This window comes from Microtus oregoni, unplaced genomic scaffold (assembly GCF_018167655.1).
Source record: "Microtus oregoni isolate MIOR12 unplaced genomic scaffold, Mior012 000026F_ref0000081, whole genome shotgun sequence".
In the NCBI taxonomy this organism is placed as follows: Eukaryota; Metazoa; Chordata; class Mammalia; order Rodentia; family Cricetidae; genus Microtus; species Microtus oregoni.
Window position 1 is genome coordinate 26966564 of NW_024543085.1, and position 21490 is coordinate 26988053.

At 50.3% G+C, this 21490-nt stretch overlaps 1 protein-coding gene across 1 annotated transcript in view; it reads right to left on the reverse strand.

Moving 5' to 3' along the window:
* Podxl (podocalyxin like) overlaps positions 1-13185 on the reverse strand; it is a 44228-nt gene extending 31043 nt beyond the window's left edge. The window contains exons 1-4 of the mRNA XM_041675390.1: positions 13103-13185; positions 12799-13012; positions 11961-12246; positions 11304-11735 (exon numbers count right to left, since the gene is read on the reverse strand). Of these exons, the coding sequence (XP_041531324.1) occupies positions 11304-11735; positions 11961-12246; positions 12799-13012; positions 13103-13185 (1015 nt within the window). The remainder of the gene's footprint in view (positions 1-11303; positions 11736-11960; positions 12247-12798; positions 13013-13102) is intronic.
* Between the last annotated feature and the right edge of the window lie 8305 nt (positions 13186-21490).

Sequence of the window (21490 nt, forward strand, 5' to 3'; positions counted from 1 at the left end):
AGATCACATTAGCTGCATTTGAAGTTTGCCTTGGAGTTCAACAGGGGTGTAATGGGAAGGTGCCATCCCTTTCCAGAATCCCAGCACACTCTACCACCCTCACCTCAGTCTCTGCTCTTCCGCATCTTCAGTTTTGCTTCCTTGCAGGTAGTTAACAGAGCCTAGATATCCATCCAGGCTAAGCCTATTCCACAAGCTCATGTCCTTAGCGAGGACCATAAGGCCAATGCGAAATCAAGGCCATGACTAGGCAAGTTCCTCCCATCCTCCCATCCTGAGTTCCCATTTGGAAACTGGAGATAGTTCCACGGCAAGATTCCTTCATCCCATAGTGACCAACAGCCCAAGAACATCTACAGCTCGTCTCGACATGCTTGAGCCTGGTCCCTGCTAGGTCAGGATGGCATGTCCACAGTAACCCAGGCAGAGGAACTGATTACCCATCCTTCCAAGGGCAGGCAGTAAGCGACTGAGCAGCCTGGGGCCAAGCCCACAACACTCCCCACTCAATGACTATGAGAGTAGTCTTCGCAATAAAATTTAGGAAATGGAGCTCTGAACACAGCTCAGTGGCAGACACTTGACGTTCATCCATCACCCACATCAGGGATGCACAAACTCTGGGTCCTCTCCCTAGCAGTATCTTTCCTCGGCATCTGTCATGTCAGAGCTAGGAGACCCTAGGTGCTACTTGATTCCATACCAACAAGTAAGAGATGGCAACAGATGATCAGAGCCGCCTTTCTTTAGCATCTAGAAACCCTGAGGTCCAATGCAGCTACTTAATCTTGACTGTGGAACATGACTAGCCCTGGACCACTAGCCCTAGATCCTGCCACTTCTAGCTACTGGACAGATAGGGGAAGGGATCCATCTGACCAACACTGAGAAGGAGGGAGGCTCTCATGACATATGGGAAGGCTCTCATGGACTCCCTCCACTGTGATTCAGAAGTTGGTGGCATCCCAGACTGTCCTGAGCAGGCCACTGGCCTGAAGACACCTCCCCTGCAGGCATCCACAGGATCTCAGTGCATCAACACAGGATGCTCTTGGGGTGCATCCACAAATTTATCCAAATTATCAGATGAGTCAAAGTGAACTGAAAAGACCGCCCCACCTCGCCCGGAGCGGCTCAACCCATTCCTTGTTTGCAGATGAGAAAACTGAGGCCAGCAGGGGCCGCCAGGCTGCATGCCCAGGTGGGACAGGCTCTTCCACAGTCTCCTTCTTCTCCCTGCTCTACAGTTCAATCCTGAGCTCGGACGGACGACCTGCCTACCACGCCAACCCCTTCCCCCTCGCCGCTACAGTCGCACAACACACACCAATGGCCATCGCTGGAACTACACAGGGCCTAGGGAGGGCTGTGGCTGGCACATATCTGCAATTATCCTAAGGTGTCCTGGAGTCTATGATCGTGAATGTTCTGTGAGTATACAGAGCCGAACTCCCAGGTTCTCCCAAGGCCTGAGAGTAAAGTCATGGGACGTCCCTGCCTAAGTGTGTACTGCCATCCCAGGAAGGCCAGAGGAAGGGGCCACAGCACAGGCTCTGCAGGGCCTTAGCCCCCTGAAGCACAAAAAAGCATTATAATCCGGGCGGCGGTGGCACACTCCTTTAATCCCAGCACTCGGGAGGGCAGAGACGGGCAGATCTCTGTAAGTTCGAGGCCAGCCTAGTCCACAGAGGGAGTTCCAGGACAAGCTCCAAAGCTACACAGAAATTATTTCAAAAAAACAAAATGGGGTGGGGGGAAGCATTGTAAGACCAGAGCCAGCGTGGCCTTACCATGAGAAGTGTATGATTCCCCGAGTTGGACTGTGATCCAACAGTGTAGGCAAGGAAGACAGCGGGGGACACTGCACTTGGACTGGGGTGCAACATGCTTGGTGGGCTCAACCTGCCTGAGCAAGGGTACCTACCCCCTCGCTCATTGTCTCTTGTGGGAGAGGGGATTCAGGGACAGCGGCTGCTAGGAAAGCGAATGCCAGTCAGCAGCTTCCTGTGGCTGTTTGGTATAGCCTGAGGCGAGCTGGCTAGAGCTACAATAGGTTAAGAAGCCAACAGCACTTCCTCCAGAAGGTCTCCTCCCCTGACACCTGGGACAGGAGCTGGTGCAGGAATTGGGGTGGGAGGCAACGGAGGGGAACTGGAGCCAGGAGCAACCAGAAAACTGTTTGCCAGCAATAAAGTCGAAAGACCAGACCTTAGGAACACAGTTTGGTTTTGTTTGTTTGTTTTAATGACAAGGCCACATACAGATTAGGCTACCCTCAAACTTTATGCAAGGATGACTTTGATTTGCACTGATGCCTGCATGTGTCTGTGTGAGGGTGCCAGGTCCCCTGGAGCTGGAGTTACAGACACTTGTGAGCTACCGTGTGGGTGCTGGGAATTGAAACTGGGTTCTTTGGAAGAACAGCCAGTGGTCTTTACCACTGAGCCATCTCTCCAGCCCTTGACTCTGAACTTCTGGTCCTCTTGTGTCCACTCTCACGGTGCTGGGATTACAGGTAATGCCCCTCACGCCCAGGAGGATGTGCTGTTGGGCTTAAATAGTGAAAATCAAGTGTAGGGCTGTGTTCTCTGCCAGCTGCCAACGGTCCACCGGTCCACCAGCTGAGCTGCGGTCCACCAGCTGAGCTGCACGTCCCATCTCCAGCCCCTACTTCTTTTAATAGCACTTCCCACCTCTAGGAAGCAAGCCTGGCTAGCACCCAGGGAACACTCCCAGCCTTCTTAACTTGTTCCCAGGCACCTGGTGCAAGCACCTTCACAAACCACAACTTCCCACATGACTTCCTAGAAACCCTCTTGAAGAGAAGGTCTCTGGGGTTTCGTTTTCATTTTTCCCGAGTCTTGCTCAGCCACACATAGCTCAGTACTCGGTGTTTTCACTGACGCTTTGGAGTGTGGTCCAGGTCTTTACAGTAAATGTCCTGCATCCCAAGTCAGTCTGTCAGTCTGGTAAGTAGGGACACTATCCCTCAATGTCCTGAGGGAGCCTGAGCACGTCACAAAATGTTAGTACATGTTCTCACCCCCCTACTCTACCCCCGTGTGCATGTCCATGAGCGTGTGTGTGTGCGCGCATATGCGCGTGTACATTGAGACTGGGTCTCACTGTATCCTTGGCTAGCCAGCCTGGAACTCATTATGCCAACCAGGCTGCTCTCAAATTCATAGATGAGCTTGACTTTGCCTCCCAAACGTTGAGATTAAAGGCATGCACCACTGTGACCAGCAATAGACATTTCTCTTAAAAAGAGGAGAAACAGATTTTCTGTTCAATGCTACAATGTAAGAGGATGCTGGGCTACAGTCAGGCCAGTAGGAACAGAAACATAAGAGACTGTATTTAGAGCCATCATGGTAGTGCACACCTTTAGTCCTGGCACTCAGAGGCAAAGGCAGGTGGATCTGAGTTCGAGGTCAGCCTGGTCTATAGAGCAAGTTCCAGGACAGCCAGGGCTACAAAGAGAAACCCTGTCTCGAATACCCCGCACTCATCCAAAAAAGAGGGGTTTGGTCCTGCGCCTCAATGAAGGGAAACGGTAAGCGGCAATTCCCCAATGTTTGCATCAGGGTTCCCCTTTTGTTAGTAGAACAAGTATTGAACTCATTGACCAAGCATTTGCTAAGAGCCTATTAAAATCTTGAGGGGCCACTAGCGTTCTTTACAAACAGTTTGGCATGCAGCTTGCTCTATGCCGTATGAAAGTACAAAGACAGCCCTATATGATGCCAGCCCTGGCTTTCCATTTGGGTAAACTGAGGCACAGATCTGTACTTCACACTGTCTTCCTCCCACTCCTCTGCTTTTTAAGGAAATATTCCTCCTCCTGGATCACAAGAGGAGGCTGCAACCTCTCCATCCTCTATTCACCCCAGGAGGAAAATATGGAACTGAGGCCAAAAAACCACACCACACCATGCATGGCTGGCAGGTGGCATGGCTGGGCAAGGGAGCTGGAGCCTGGGTAGCAGAGGGATGATACCAGGAAGGAAGTGCTTAGCAGAAGTGAGACAGGAGCTGACTGGGGTGCAGCAGGGATGGCCCGAGGAACTACCAGCCAATCACATGAACATTTATTCCGGTAGAAAATGGGCCATGAGAGCCCAGCCCACACTGAATAGTGTGAAAGGCACAACCTTGTGTGTTCCAAGGATCAGCACACCTATGGCTTCAGAAAAACCTGTATTGACGAGGGCTAATTGGGGGGGGGGGGCACATTTCGGGGTGTGTGTGTGTGTGTGTGTGTATACTCATATATTCACGTACATGCATGAAGAGATAGCTCTATCTTATTCCAAGGCCAGTGTGGGAACCCAGTTCACCCTGTACTTGCCCCGGCTGCAGCTTATGGGAAGTTTCAGGGCAACTGGCACAGTGGCCTAGCTGAGGGCAGAGGAGCCTGGCTCAGGGAAGCTGACTTCTTTGTTTGAAAACTAACTTCTCCCTCAAAACCCAACACCTAGTCTCCACACCTCAGCAGACCACGCTGAGCAGGGGTTAGCCAGAGGCATCAAAGTTTAAGGTCGTGGAGGAACTAATTCTCTTTCCCTTCTGCACAGTGGGACCTGGTGCAGCAGGAAAAGGAAGGTGGACAAAGGCCACTCGTAGCCTGAGGCATCCACAGCCACCACAGAGGAATTTGCCAGGCACCTACCACGGTCTCCATCTCTCATTCTTTATAAGGTAAATACTTAGTTTTGGTTAAATGAAAGTTACTCTTTCCAAAGAAAAAGTACTTTTCCCCTGCTTGCCTTGCTGCTAGATACCAGCATGTAAATAAGTTCAGTTCAGCAAAATGTACTAGTAAGAGTCAAAAAACCAAAGGGAAAAGAAAAGTCGTGTAGTTCTGGGGGAGATACCTACAAAGGAGAAACTACAGTGGCTTTCTTACTCCTTCCTTTTTCTGGTGGGTTTCCACCCTGCAGTTATCACCAACCATGAGGCTACATGCTAATGAGGACAGAAATGACCGTCCTGTCCCTGCTCATGCTCACTTGTCCATTCTCCCAGACCCACGCCAGCGCATCCCTCCACCCCTCAGGACTCAGGTCAGGAGTGGAGAGTACAGAGCTGCCCATAAGACTTTGGACTCCAAATCCGCTCCGCCCCTCCATCACTCAGAATTTATTGAACATCTACTGTGGACAGGGACTGTTCTAGATGCTGGGTCTGCAGCACTAACAGAAGTCCCTGCCCTTGTGAAATACAGTCTAGCAGGAAAGACACAGAAATGAATGTGTGGGTGTAACAGGAGAAAGTGGTGTAGAGTAAGAAAATGGGGGTGGAGAGGTGGGGGCATCTGTCCCGGAAAGTCCTCCCTCAAGCAGGTGACACCCAGGCTGGGACACACGTCAGCTCGGAGTGTGCTTGTCTAGCATGCACTGCAGCCTCGCATTCAATCCCGGGAACTGTGTAAAATGGTCATAGTGAAATGGAAGCGGAGGCAGGAGAATAAGGCAGTCAAGCCATCCTCAGCTTCACGGAAAGTTCTAGGATAGCCAGAGTTCTGTGAAACTGTCTAAAATAATAAAAGCATTCAAGCAGAAGCTTTGACCTGGGAAGTGAGGAGCTTGGCAATGTCTGAGGATGGTCAGGTGATCAGCTGGAAGTTCTTGTGCCCGTGCCTCAGTTTCCCTTCTCTGGAATGCACAGAATTCAAGGCTACCTAGTGGCAACCTTGTGCTAGCCCACTCTGTGACACTGGTGGGTATGCTCTCAAAGGGCGTGGGAGTCGGATTAGACGGAGTCTGAGCCGCCTTGTAGCTCAGGCTAACCCCTGGAGATTGGAGATACACGGCGGAGGCCTCAGGCTTCCCTGGGTCCTTAAGACTCACAGAATGCCGGGCTGTGCCACAGCACTGCGTCTTCCCTGACCGGGGTCAGGGTTGCAAGGTTCATACTCAGACAGTCATGGGCCCCTGGCTGGCCCTAATCCTCGGGGGACTGTTTCCTGGGGGGGCTCCTGCACCCCAACCTGGGGCTGAATGCAAGCCTCACTCAGCCACTCCTCAGAATTCTCTTCCTTTGGGTTGAGGCTCGCAGCTTTCCGGCTATGACAATTGGCGGACGGGGTGCCACCCTGCACCCTGGCCCTAGGGAAGTGCGAGGTGGCTGACCCAAGAGGGATGAGGGCACAGAGGAAGAGAGGGCAATGGTGGCATGTGCTGAGAGCGTAGGGATTGGAGAGGGAAAGGAAGGACTGGTGGCCCAGAGGCTTGCAGTCACCATACTGGTGGTCTCTGTGTCTCAGAGACAATAACATAACAGCTTGGAATTCGGGGAGATAAGGGTAAGAAAGTTAGAGATGAGCCTGGCGGTGGCGGAGAACACCTTTAATCTCAGCACTCGGGAGACAGAGGCAGGAGGATCTCTGCGTTCGAGGTCAGTCTGGTCTACAGAGCGAGTAGTCCCAGGACAGCCAGATCTATACAGAGAAACTCTTGTCTCAAAAAACAAACAAAACAAAAACAACAACAAAGTTAGATGAGGCCACTCTCTCCATGAGCATTTCTTTGACTGCATGCTGCGGGTGCCTCCGGAGGTCTCAGGCCAGTTAGAGAAACGGACATATAGTCACAACTCGAGTGGCGAGCATTCTGACTGGACTTGAGGAGTTCTGGGAGAGTAACACCAAGCTTCAGTTCACCTTGATAGCAATCAGGAAGGGAAAAATCTGATTAAATAATCTGCATTGGTCAACCTTCACTAAATTCCTCCAGTCCCCAGGCGCCAAAAAGGCCGAGTTCAAGTCCTGGTTATCTACAGTGGCACATACCTGTGTCTTTTCAAGCCCGTGGGAGCACCCAGAAACTCGGGCAAGCGTCCCCACCTCCTTGGTTTGTACGGCTCATCTGGAAACTAAGTAGGTTAACATAGGTGAGTTCCAGGTGGCTCTCGGCTTTTGGATTCTGTTTCAGAACGGTTACACAGGAGCAGTATAGAAATTACCTTTGGGCAACCATATTCCATTCTTTTCATTTTTGACCTTGCGACAGGGTCCCCTGTAGCCCAGGCTGACCTAGAACTTACTCCTCCTTCCACCTCTCCAGTACTGGGGCTACAGGAGTGCGCACGCACGCTCACTTTCTCCGGTACTGGGGATCGAACTCGGGGCTCTGCGTATTCTAGGCAAGCACTCTACCACGTGAGCTACATCCTCAGTTTCTGGATTCCACTTTGAACAGCCAGTGGGCTGCTGCTTACAGGAATCTTACTTTAAGCATTCCTGCAAATGAGAAGCCCCTTACAATGTTTTGGCTTTTGAGATAGGGTCTCACGATCTCAGGCTGACCTGCAATTCACTATAGAGCCAATGACTTCCAACTTCCGGTCCAGCCCGTGTCAGTCTCCCACGTGCATAAACTTTTGCCACTATGCTGGCTTTACTCAGTGCTAGAAATTGAACTAAGAGCACCAAACATCCTAGGCAGTCTACCAACCATGCTACAATCCCATCCCATAACATATCTTTCGAGTCGTTAAAGCTGTTTTTTGGTGTTTTTATTTGTTGTTGTTTTTTGTTTTGTTTTGAGGCACCGTCCCACTACGTCCCACTACGTATTCCTGCCTGGCGTGGCACTCAGAGAGCCCCTCACTTCTGAATGCTGGGACTGAAGGCCTCCACCACCACACCCAGCTTTGAAGGCTTTTCTTAAAGACCTACTTAGGCTTCTGTGGCCCTGTGAGTCATGATCCCAAATCTGACACTTCCCTGGATTCTTCACAGCCTCACAAGTGGATGAGACACATGACAGAAAGTCTTGTCCCACAATGTTCCTGGGAACAGGCTGTGACAGGAAACCCCACCAGCTGAGGTCCTTGCCCGGCCTCAGACACTGTGGGCCCAAGTAAGGACAGAATCCAGAGCTGAAAGTGCTCTTGGCCCTAGGTGTGCTGGGTGCTCAGGCCAGCGGTGAGTAGGAGCAACTTCATCCATCTCCAGCTGTGCAGAGCAGCTTCCAGGCTGGCTGGAAGAGTTCCCAGCACACAACTGGGAAAGGAGTCCACCGACCAGACAACCATACCAGGGACTCAAGTTGGCCAGGATATCCCCTTCAGGTCAACAGCCAGGGGCACCTGTTCAGGACAAAACACAGGGCTGGCCCAGGATTGAGACAAAAGCTCCAAGGTTCCTGTTCTTCAAGGGCCTGTGGAGAGGGCATGTGCGTGTGGAGAGGCACAGCAAGCTCTAAGAGCTCTGCTAGGCTCCAGGAGCTCAGGAGATATCCTATTCAACAGCCTTCTCCCCAGGGGGTCTCACCCACGGCCCCTCCCCCTCAGCTTCCAGAGGTTGTCTTCCCAGCAGCCCCAGAAGAGAGGCAGGCTACCAGGCTCTCTCTAGCTACATTCTATACACCTAGAGTGACCTCCTGAGGTCTCTTAAACTGCTGGTCATTCCCTCCCTGGGTGGCCATGCCCCACCTGAAGCCTTCAGTGATGGACGCTGTCAGCCTCACCTCAGATAAGCGGCTCCTTGGGTCCAGCTAACTCTGCAGACGCCTGGGCCTGCCTCAGAGTGAATCCCGACTGTTAAGTGCCTGATAGAAAAACCCTGCCCCCACCCCACCTCCAGATCCCTTCCTTTAGCCAGCGGCTGCTTCCTTCCCCTATAGCATTCCTGCTGCTTACAGACCTCCACCTCAAACTCCCTAGAGTGGCTCCCATCCCCCCCCCACAACCTGCATTTTCCCCAACACCTTACAATTCAGGCCAGCTTAGCCGCCCTAGGAGGAGATCCCCCTTCCGTGCAGACCCTTTTTATTTTAGAATCTCCATAAGAAAACACTCCAGGAGCTTCTCCCCCAGACCACGCTGTGCTCCCTAAGCCAACCTCCCCCAGCCTCGAGGAAGCAGCTATGCATTGAATGCCACTCACCAACAGCGGCGGACCCCTGCCGTTCAGGCTGTCTCAGGCTCCTTGCGCAATAACAAGATGCAGCTGATATTGGTAAATCGGGTACAATGCCAGACCTGTGGCCCTCACTGTTCCTCAGATGAGAACAACCCACGAAGCAGGTTTGTGGTCACTTTCAGTAAGACACCAGGACTTGGGACGTACACCGCCTCGTCCACAGGCACACAAGTGTGGGTCCCAGTCTGTGAGTTTCCAGCACACCACATACACACTGCCTTTCTCCTGCCCGGGATTTATCTGTCCATCAAATGACTGACAGAGAGACAGTACTAAATCAATCTCTCTTTTCAGCAGCCAAGCAACACTGAGGCCCGGATATATCACAAGAGTGGAGATGGAGAGAGGTCCCTTCTGTGCTCCCTTTCTACTTTACAGAGGAGTTTAAAGGTCTGACTCTCCCCTGTGGCCAAGGAAAAGTACGGAAAGGATCCCGGGATAAAGGTTGTTTACCTCGGGGGGTGGTGCTCAAGCCAACAGCTTAGGAGGTAAGCTTGAGACCTGCCAGCACAATGCCTTTGTTACAGAGACCTTTGCACTATAAGCGTGTTCGCATCTCTCACAGAATTCCAGCAACTCAGGTGGGATGGGGGTACTGCTGGTGATGGCCACTAAGGGAACTAACTGATCTAGAGGAGGATGCAAACCCTCCACTACCCGATAGCAGCCACTCTGTCATTCCTCCTTGTTACCATACACTGTCAAAGAACTTCGCTGTAGTACCAAATATTATAAAAATGACATTTGGTGGTTTGGGTACCTGGGGCTTGCTACTTGGAATAAGAACTGGTTTCCGGATACTTTCATTTGCATAGCGATGTCTGACTATGAACCATCCCCGTGTAGAGTCTGGAGAGGGCTTCACAGCAGACGTGGTTTCTAAGCAGCTCTCAGGTGCCAGACACAAACCCCAGCCTTGATGTCCAGGGCCCCAGTAGTCCACTGATGGTTCCAGAGCATGTCTCCTTAGGACAGGACAGCAAGGTCTCTCCCACAGCCTGTATCTTCTCCAAGAAAGACCGGCTTGGCTTTTGTAAGATAGGGATCACTAGACAAACTAACCCATCTGGCTTTTGAATGGGCCTGAGGAATTCTTCCTCCAAAAGACTGCATTTGAAGACCCGCCATGAAGTCTGGCTGCCTCAAGAGCCAACACACTCCACAGACTTATCTTTCCTAAGGAGTCTTTAAACTGCAGACTGTGGCCCTCGAAGCTGTTCCCATCTTCCTCACCTGGCACCCTTCTTCCTCCAGTGGGAGCGCCCTTCCCTTCGAGGCCAGGCCGCTGGAGTCCTAGGCCACCTATAGGAGCAGTAGCCCTCTCCACGATGAGGACTGCATGGCTATCTCATTGTTCTCCTGGAGAATCCAGTTTCCCAACAAGAATGCCCGCATCAAGTCCCTTCCTTGTCCCCGCTGTCACCACAGTACTTCTGGCCCTGGGAAGCGCCCCCCATTTTTCCCTGCATCTACCTGCTCAGGAAGGGTAGGCTACACAGTTTAAGAAACGTGCCTCTCCCCTGGGCTGAGTATCTCAGCTGCTGGCAGGGACTTTGGGACACCTGCTTTAGTTATGTTTGCGGACACTGCCTGACCTCTCAAAACAGAAAGTAACATTCCACCTTCAGAAAGAGCGTAGTGGCACTGTCTCCAAGGTGCGTCTAATGGGAGACGAGCGCCTAAGGTAATAATACTAAGAAGAAGCTCAAAACCGTGAAAGAAGTTTCTGTTAGCACAAAGGGGTGGGAGGGGCTCACCATCCTGGTCATGCTCTGAGAAGGGGATCCAGTCCTTTGGCAACAAGAAGGCATGGTCCCCATTGAGCCAGACTCTGGGACCATAGAAGGTGCATTTATTCCACCTGCCCCAACACAGACTTTAAAAGCGCGTGGAACCAGCACACTGCACGCGTGGGTTCGCTTGCGGTCTGCTTCAGGAATTCTTTCATGTACTTTCAGTCTGTCTTTTTGCTTAGTTTCAACGACGTCGCAATACGGTCCCTGCTCGCCCCCATCACAAATAAAGAGTAATCGCACTCTGGTGGTCCTGAGGAATCTGGAACCTCCCAACGCCCAAAGTTTCCCCCCTTCTCCCGCAAACCCACCAAAAGTGACCCCTTCACAGCCTCATGCACTCCAGCTCACTCTACACGAGTGGAAACTAGAGGCAAATCCACGATCTGGCCCCGCACCTGCGGCATTCTCCAATTTGAGGGGGCGTGGATGATACCAAGGTCAGGACTCCGAGTCCGGCCACGCGGGAGAGGCTGCCAGCGGTCGGACCACGCGGTGCAGCCACCTTCCCAGCAGTCCCGCCTGACTTGGGGTGGAGGGGAACGACCAAGGGTCCAGCGGAGCCGCGGCTGTCCACTCACCATTATCCTGGGAGAGCGTCGGCGGCGGCAGCAGCAACAGCAGCAGCAGCGCGGGGAGCGCCAGAGTGGGGCCCATGGTTGTCCTCGCCCCGGGACTCGGAGCAGGTGGCTGAGGCGCTGGCGCAGGGACGCACGTAAGCGTGGCCGGAGCTTCGGCGCTGCTTGGGGAGGCCTGGCGACAGCCGCGAACTCCGGAGTCGCGTTCCGGCGGCCCCTCCTGCCTGCCGCAGATCTGGGCTGGGGCGCGGAGCCAAGAGCGAGGAGCGAAGGTGGCTGCGGTCCGGGCGGTGTCTGCGCGGCTGCAGCCCAGCGCGCGCGCTGCTGCGACGACTCCCGCCCCGTCCCGTCCGCGCTGGCCTCCGCCCCCTCCCCCAGGAGCTCGCCCACAGCGCCGGCGGGGTCGGGCGGGGCGGCGGCTGGGCGGGCGCTGGGCTGCGAACAATAAGCAGAGGAGGAAACTCCGCCCTGGAGCGCGGCGGGCGGGGGAGCAGGGGCTGGCGGCCCCAGCCAGTGCGTGTGTGAGTGTGCGTGTGTGCGTGTGTGTACACGCGCGCGCGTCAGTGTGTGTCCCTGTAGATCTGTGCTTGTGATGTGTATGCTTGCCTGCGCGGGCCAGGGACCCGGCCAGTTAATCCCGACCGCTGATGTCCTACGCACAGCTTTTGCAGGGGTTCAGCCGTGATCCTCCATAATGCTGCGTCTCTTGCACGCAGGCACAGATCCCCAGCCTGGGAGTTCCACTAAGAACCGACCCTTCCGTGCCCGCGAACCTCAGCACCTTCTGCGCCTCAGCCCGAGGAGCAGGCCACCTACTTAGCAGGTGGCTGGATTTCGTGCCATCCCTGAGCAAGTCTATGCTACGGGTTGAGCACCGTACCACTGGACCGATGTTTTTGCTTAACGTCTCCCACCGACGTTTCTCCGAGTACAAATGGATTTGACCCTTTTACAGCAAAATTTTCTAGGATGAATTTGTGCTGGTCTTTTTTAAGTGTTTTGCACGTATTAATTCTCTAATACTTCATTGCAGCCACATTTTAAAGTCTCGTTTTGCAGACAGGAAAATAGAGTTTAAAAAAAAGGTTAAGAAAGTTGTTTAAGATCCCTTAGGTGGTAAGTGGCAGACTTACCAGTGAGACTAGTCTGGAAAAATACTTTGCACACTGCCTGTAATATACCATAATTGCTCCATAAGAATTAATATTGCCGAATAAAAAGCAGCAATGGAAATTTAAGGGACCTCGGCGTCAAACCCAACTTGGGCTCAAAACCTAGTTGTGCTAAATTACTTTGTGTGCCTGGGTTCTTTTCATCCGAAAAAAAAGGCTAATAACACCTCCAACAGCTGCTGAGATCCTTGCTAACGTGGGAAAAGCACTTAGCCTACGGCTGGAACCTTGGACAATCTCAATGAAAGAAGCAGCCTGCGCGGGTGAGAAAGGCATAGATTTGGGGTGGGGATTGGGATTGGAGAATCTCCTAAACCCGAGTTTACCCCGTGAAAGGACAATGAAGCTCGCATCCTATTCACCCAACCTTGGGGACCTTTGCGGGTTGCAGACGCTGGAGTCCTCTGCCAACGAGGCACCTCAGGCGCGCCCGGATTCAGAGCTGGAGGGGGAGGGGCGGCTAACACCGAAGGGAGATGGCGAAAATTTGTCACACATGACTCCTGGGTTTCTAAACCGGAGCGTTTCTGCCAGATGGGCCTAAGTGGAGAGATTGTTCCCCGATCCCAAGAACCGTGGACTCAGTGAACCCCTCAAGTGGTCTGCGCACTGGCTCAATTTAGGAAGCACCTGAGCTGGGCTGGGGTGTCCTTGCCGCCCGCCTCAGGACTGGCAAGGGCTGACCCGATGTTTTCACTAGGAGGTTTCTGCATGATCGTTTTGGCGCGGTTTTCCACACCGCATTTGGGAAAGACAGAGGGTGTTCCCTGAAATATGCTGGGATGTGTGTGTATCTTTGATGTTTTTAAAGCGCTGTTCGCCCGACATCAGTGCCAACAATTAAAAAAAAAAAAAAAAAAGAAGGCTTATTCTCAAACCAAGCAATACTTTTTCAAAACTGGGGTTGAAATTTTTATTTTGTATGCAATCTAGTTAAGCCATGCTCCTGCATTTAGTGAATCAACTTCTATTCAAACTCAAAAATAATCACATTAACTTTGTGGATAGAGTTTGGGACATTTTAAATCAGCCTAAGTTCGAATGGGCCCCACTATCAAATCAAACAGGTAAAATGACAGCAGATACCTGGGCTTAGGAAGTAGGGCACTCTGTATCTGAAAACTACCAAGTCAGAACTGTGGTTTCCAATAAGCCAGTATCTGGCAGGACCCCCAATATGTGTACCGTGGAACTTCCAGAATGAGGCCAACAAAGTGAAGAGATCACAGGGTGAGCAGAGATGCTCTCAGCTAGACTGAAACCCTGGTCCATTCTGCACAGTTGGCTTGCTGGCCTGGAACACAAGTTGTAGCTGAAACGCAATGCCCTTGTAGATGTGCTGGTTACTCGTGTTTCAGGAATCCAGTGCACTTTGGCTACTACTACCTGTGTGTGTGTGTGTGTGTGTGTGTGTGTGTCCAAACCCATGGCCTGTGCATGCTAAACAAGCAGTCTACCATTGAGCTATGCCCCAGCCCATCCTTTAACAGACTTTAAGCCTCTTAAAAGGGGTCTTCAATGTTTACTTTTCACTTCCTCAGAGCAGCCAGAACAGCACAGCAGCAAAATAGATGTTCTATAGAGATACAGGTGCAAATCTACAGATGCAATCATACATGGCAGCTTGGAACCATAACACAGAAATCTTATGGCGTAAGGTTTAAATTTGTGTTCTTGTAGCCCCTGGGAGCCTACCACATCCCTGAGTGCGGATCTGGTTCATCCTCTTGATCCTCACTATGACACATTCTGATCCATATTCACAACATCTAGGGAGGTAGGACAGACCCTGTCCCATTTCATCCCCTATAACGATCTAATGCACTCACTCACCACCTCAAGGCCCCTGTGCCTGCATAAGGGATCAGGGATGCTCTTACAATGGACTTTCTAACCCTGGACCAGAGCAGTGCTCCATCTATCTTGAAATCCAGGACCTGGAAGACAGTGCCTTGCCCAAAGAAAATGCCCAAAGGTAAACAGATGACTTTTAAAGAAAAAAAAAAAAAGCTGCACTTTATTTTTGACTGCCGAGTTGTGTAATTCTCTGGATTTCCACTGGGGCTTGAATTAAGTGCCTCCCTCCAAAGTCATGCTCTGTGTGTTATTATCCGACCACATCTACTGTAACGGGCCGTGTGCCAGACATTATGCACTGCGCTGAGAATGCAAACACGGGCGGCAGAGCCTTCCCCTCCCTGTGTAATACATGTACACAAACACCGTCAGCAGGTGGCAAAGCCTATGACCGATGCTGGTGCAGCAGAGAGCCAGGCACAGCTCAAGGAGGTTAGGGAAGGGTCTGGGGCGGTGGTGTGGGGCTTCTGCTGCAGGATGCCAGGGAAAGAAGGAAACGTGAAACATTTCCGGGGGCAGAGGAGAGAGGCCAAGGTGAGGCTGGGAGCTGAGATCTGCAGGGGTTTTTCCTTTGTTTCCAAAGCAGAGAGCCATTTTTTGTAGAGTGTAGGAGCCTGTGAATAAAGAGGTGGCTATAGCCAACATCTTTAAGACAAGGATCAACTTTCCATAGGAAAACATCTGTTCTCCAGGCGGTGGTGGCTCACTTCTTTAATCCCAGAGCTTGAGAGGTAGAGGCAGGAAGATCTCTGTGAGGTAGAGGCCAGCCTGGTCTACAGAGTGAGTTCCAGGATAGCCAGGACTGTTTCACAGAGAAACCCAGTCTTAAGAAAACAAATCAAAACAAAGAAACAAAAGAAAAAAAATTGTAGTTCAGTACACTTGGAATGAAGGAGGAGATGTGCCTGAGAGGAGACCACAGCACAGTGTGAAGCCAGTGCAAGATCGTGAATCCAGGAAGACTGTAGATCATACACTGGGGATAGGAATGAAAGGAAGGAGTCATTTACAGGAGGCGTTTGTATATGCATAAGGCTGTGGACATGGTGTAGTGGCTGGGTATGTGGAGTGTTGTGTCATAAGGCATCACTGGGCTTTAGACAGACCCTGGTTATTAGTGGATTAACTGAGTGGAAAGGTGTGGGGAGGGGAGAGTGGTGGGATTTCTGAGATGGAGGTGATAAGACAAAGGAAGGAAGGAAGGAAGGAAGGAAGGAAGGAAGGGAGGGGAAGAAAGAAAAAAGAGGAAGGTTGGGAAAAGAAATGTCCAGTTTCAAAATATGCTGATGCTAAGGATCTTGTCTGGAGGTCCTGTTTGCAACACTGGAGCTCAGACCAGAGGTCAGGACCAGAAACAGCAATAAGCGTCATCTAGGTACAGGTGGGGCTGAAGGATTGCTGGAAGGTACTAGGTCTTCAGTGGAGATAAGAAAAGGCTGAGGCAGAGTCTGCGAAAGCTCCTCTTTCACAGCTAGGCTGTGGTTGGGGTCAGGGGCAGAGGTAGAGAATGCACCTTAGAGAGTGACTCAGCCAAAAGACGGGGGGGGGGGGGGGGGGGAGGCAGTGATCATCCAAGTCCCCTGCTGTAAGGGCTAAGATTCATCGGCATGATCTGGTCATGAAAGGGCCAATGTGGTTTCCTTACGTTGACTGATTTTACAGGGAAGGGCTGACTGCAGGACAGAAACTAAGGACTATGTAGATAGGAAAGAAAGAGATAGGAGGGCAGAATGTGGGGCCAAAGGAAGACTTTGTGGGCATGGCTTTATCTTAAGAAGAGAGAAACTTCCACTAGAAGGAAGGAGTTGGCTGAAAGGGAGAAGTCAGGAGAAGCATGGACAGTGAGATTCATCTTAATCCAAAACTCTTCATTGCTAAAGATTTGGAGTTGAGAGCCGGAGAGATGGCTCAGTGGGAAAGGACCTGAGTTCAGACCAAGAATCCACGTAAAACTGAGTATGGCAGCATGAACCTGTATCTCAGTGCTTCTAGATCGAGATGAGAGGCCTGGACAGAAGGCCCAGAAATTCATCGATCAGCAAGCAGAGTCTAGTACGCTCAACAGTGAACAACAGGTGGAAAGTAAGGTTTGACACCCAAGGTTGTCCTATAAACTTCATGTACACCCTATGATATGCATGTGCAAGTACTTGCGCGCACACACACGCACATGACCATGCGTGCGCACACACACACAGATTGTCATGGCAGTTGTATACCCTATGATATGCATGTGCTAGTACTTGCACACACACGCATGCACACACACACACACACACACACACAAGCACACACACAGATTGTCTGTCATGGCAGGTGGGGAGTGAGCTTGGAATGAGTCAGCCCAGAAGTTAACCCTCCTTTCTGGTTCGGTGGCCACATATCCCGGTCTTATCCTTAACCTCTATGACCCACAGTCTCTTCCTCTATAAAATAAACCTCAACCCACAGAATCCCCATGGGAGGGTGTCTGTAGTGCCTGGCTTGTGCTCGTTTCATGAATAGTGATATGTTTGCATCCACAGAAGAGCTGCCTCAGTTTCCACTTTTTTCCTGAAGTGTTTGTTTCCTCTTGCAAGCCTGAGTCTAGGGTCGTAAGACTCTAACATACTGTGTCCCAGAGTGACAGGTGAAAGACTTTTTCTGTAGAAGTGATGCCCATCTCAAGCTAGAATTACAGGTTACTGTTTGGCTGGGAGTCCAAGTTCCCTCCCCTGGGAGTGGCCGCAGTCCAGACTCCACCTCCAAGAAAGCCACCAAACAGTGACCCCTCTCCAGGGAGGGTCAAGACCACTCCCATAGGCTATTTAAACTGCCCCCCAGAGAACGAACACATTGTCTCCCCTTTTCCCTCTCCACGTTTTTTTCTGGGGGGAGCGCTGGCATCCATTAAACATGGGCTTCTTCTAATTTGGTCTGATTTGTATTATTACTTCGGAGGAGAGGCTTACAGGGCTGAAGAAAAACCTTAACATTTGGAGGTACCACAGAGATGGGCTGTTTTTCCTACTGGTCCAGGGCTACATGTTGGAAACACCTCACCGGTGCTCGCCATCAGGTTAACATAGGCTTCATCTGGGTGAGTTCCCATTTTTTCAAGCATGTGGGTAACCTCCATTTTGACCTCACCGCCATCTTGGGTAAGAGTACCCATGTGTGCTAATATTGTTTGACTTATTAAAATATTCCTTTTAATCTTCTTACATTTACTAACATTGGTAGGCTATAACTAATTGGGTAAAATACACGTGTAAATTTAACTTATAAGTCTAATTTAAATATTTACTAACAGGTAATGGTACCCAATTCTCAAGTGCCTTTACAGATCTGAGAGTATGGCATTTAACCAAAGAGCTTCTAACACAGAGACATGCCAGCTCCTGCAGCACCCTATAGCTCCTCCAAGAAGATGCATGGTTACAGAAGAGCTTCTGCCTGGAGGCTTGCCTTTGGGTATGGCAAAGCCACCCACACAGCAAAAAGCAGCCTTCCACCTCATCAGCTTCCTGGATGCTACACCGGGGATCCATCTCTCATCCTGCCAAAGCAGATAGACTAAATCTCCCCCCCACACACAGGAAAATCTTCGGGCTTCTTGGACAGCAGCTAATGGCAGGTACTATTTATAAGGCTGGTGTTTTCCAAAGACTATGGAGAGACTTGGAATTACCTGCATAGCAAAAAACAACAACAACAAAACAAAACAAACAAACAAAAAACCCCAAAAAACTCTGTCTCATTTCTGCTCATTTATCCCTCCCATATCTGCCTAATGGCATTTGATGACTTAAGGTACTGGTAACTCATTACTTCATTTGTTAAGGTTCCTGCTAAAAATACAGACAGGTGTGCCTCTTTCACAGGCTCCATAGTCCAGGACTAACAGGTTTTAGGTGTATCTTTTTTTTTCTTTTTTTCTTTTTTTTTTTTTTTTGGTTTTTTGAGACAGGGTTTCTCTGTGGTTTTGGAGCCTGTCCTGGAACTAGCTCTTGTAGACCAGGCTGGTCTCGAACTCACAGAGATCCGCCTACCTCTACCTCCCAAGTGCTAGGATTAAAGGCGTGCGCCACCACCGCCCGGCTTAGGTGTATCTTAAAAGATCCAAAGATCCCAATTCCCTTTAATTGTCTTTTAAAATGTTCCTGTTCCAGTTGTCTTACAGACACCCGTAGGTTCCTGAAAAAAAAAGTTCTGCTGCTGTATCAAAACTCAGGTCTGGTAAATAACAGCAAGAGGTGTAGTTGAAGAGGCATCCAGTTTACTGCCATCCTGAAGACCTCAGGCAGCTGTTCCTTGAGGGAGATGAGAAGGCAGGTGGCTAGGAGAAAAAATACATTGTTATTATCGGCCCTATGAATGGGGCTAGCCATGGGAAGAGTCATTAATTGCCAGAAAGAATGGGACAGAGAAGTGCCCTGGTTGTACAGGAGAGGCTCGGTGAATAGGTGAGACACAAGAGCAGATACGCCCTTTTAAAACCAGATTTTAGTTGGTTGGTGTCCTTCTGAGTCAGGAGAGCTGGTACAAATGGTGAAATTCCAGAAGCTGGTGCAGGTATTGGCATTAACTGGGGGGCCCTTTTTGAATTAGTCTTGGCCCAGACAGCAGGAGTGATCTCTAAAATACACTTGAGAATGGGTAGGGTTAAACTAGGCTCTGGAGACGGTTAGTTTCCAGACTCCTTTTAGAAAGGGGTGCCAGGGAGTTGAGGTGATGCGTCCAACCAAACATTTACAAATGTTTGTACCTACTTTCTCTCAGGTGAAACAGAGCTATGTGTACAGTGTCCCAAAATTTCCACACAGTTAAAGTTCTGTGGATGTTAGGGGTCACTGGATCTGACGTCCTCACCCACAGGAAGAAAACTGAGGCCCAGAGAGCTCCACCAACATCCTCACTCATGTAGCCTGCAAACAAAGAAGGTCCCAGAAGCACCCTGTCTCTCTTGCTATGGTTCTAACAGAATGTTTCAACCCCCTTGTCAACTTTGTTCTCATTCATACACCTGTGTCTCACAATTTGGAAGGTCTCAGGTCCCCTAGCAGGAACAAAAGAGGCACACATGGAGATAGAAGTAGAAGAGCTGGAACAAAAGACGCCCAAAGTGCCAGCCTTGGCTCAGTTTCCCTGGTATACCTCAACCAGGCTCACTTAACTAGGCACTAGCCTTCTCATGCAATAAAACCAGCATGCAGTTAGCTTCCTCCACCCTGGTCCAACCAGGGCTGAGCCTGCCCTTGGGCAGTACTGAACGAAGCTTGGTTTGTATCCTGAGAATGGTTTTCAGTACATCATTGCCCTAGCATGATTACATCCTTACAAACCAGAAGGGTAAATGTATCACCACTGTCCCGTTTTCCAGTTGAGGAAGTGAAAACTCATTTCCCTGGCAGGGACCCGAAGGTAGCTGTGGTTTGTTCTGTGATCTCCGTCTTGGATGTTGACACACGTGTCTTACTTCTCCAGTGCGTTCTGGGCTCCGTGAGGACAGCTATGATGTCGGGCTCCTTTCCCAGCCTTTGGCAGAGCCTGACTTTTATCTCTTCACCTCTCTCTGCTTTCCCTCTACCCAACACCATAGTGCCGGGCCTCAGAATTAAAAATGACCCTGTTCCCCACCTGCTCCAAAACTCTGCCTTTTGTCACCCAAATTCCCTAAGTTGGTTTTCAAGGCATTCCAAATTCTGGCCCCTAACTAACTTTCCCTCCTCCTCTCCCATGGGCTGGCTCCCACACCCCCTCTCATTGGCAGGTCTTTGCAGATGATGCTTCTTGTTCCCAAAGCTAACCTGTGCATTTGGAGGCTCGGTCATCACATTCTGATCTGGCCTCTGTCCATCAGATCAGAATGAACTGTTTTCTCCTGTAGGTACTTCTTTTCTAATTCACCGGCTGAACGAACGGTTTTGGTGACAGCCCTCAGTTCTGTCTGTAAGAGCAAGAGCCTCCCTCCCTTTAATTACATGTTCATCCACTGTGTGTATATTTAGCCTTGTATCTGGTGCACTGTAAGTACTTAGTAGCTGAATAAGTATGTCTTAATCCAATTTGTGCTGCTGTAATGGAATTCTTGAGGCTGAGCAATTTATAAAGAAGACAGGTTTCTTTAGCTCTGGGTTCTGGAGGATAGGAAGTCCAAGAACATGGTGCTGGCTTCCTCTTGGCAACTGGTAAGGGCCTTTTCACTGTATTATAAGTTAAGGCTATCACGAGGTAAGACATAGCAAGCTAAATAAAGTTGGCTTTTTAGGGTAAAACTGCTTTCGAGAAAACCCATTTACCTGAGAATCTATCATGATGACAGAATCCTCATGAGTTGATCATCATCAAAGGCCCCACCTTTTCATACTGTTTTATTGGGGACCAAGTTCCCAGTCTATGAAATGTGAGCGTTCTCACAAATGATAACACTTGACAGTTGATGATAAGAACAAGGTAACAGCTACAACCGAATAATATCTGATAGAAATGGCCTAGAGGAGCAAAGATTTCCTAGGGCTCACAGGCTCCGAGAGCTCTGTCCGTGGTTGCTTGGGCAGACACCATGGTAGCGTGAGTATGTTCTTCTCTCACGGTAGATGGCTAACACCAAATAGAACCAGGACATAGTGACCAGGAGAGCCCTCGAAGATTTTTCTTCAGTGTCCTAATTCAGAGGCATTTTCCTGAAGCTTCCACTACTTCCTCAAATTACCCCTACCAACTGGAGACCAGTTCAACCACATGTCCTGCGAGAGGTTCATATCGTAACAGCTGGAGTTTATCAATCCTCACTATATGTGTTGGTGCTGAGCCAGATTAAAACCCGGATGGCCACACTGAGTCTTCAGTACCACTCTGGGAAGCAGACTCTATGATCAATCCTGACTTCTGGATAAGGATTCTGAGGCTCTTGGGGAAATTAAATAGCTCGCCTAGAATCCCACAGCTGTTAAGTAGTGGAGTCGGAGTTAACCCTGCCAGTTTCGCTCCTAAACCACTTCACTATTCAGAGAGTGAGATCATGGCGTGGAGCTACAAAGTGATATTTATTGTGCTATAATTTTGCCCGCTGAGTCTCATAAACACAGTTAAAAGATGAAATATCTGCCCTTAGGAGTAATCTGGACTATACGTGCATACGAAGCCAGCCACGACTGCTGTTCTCCACTCAAGTAAACA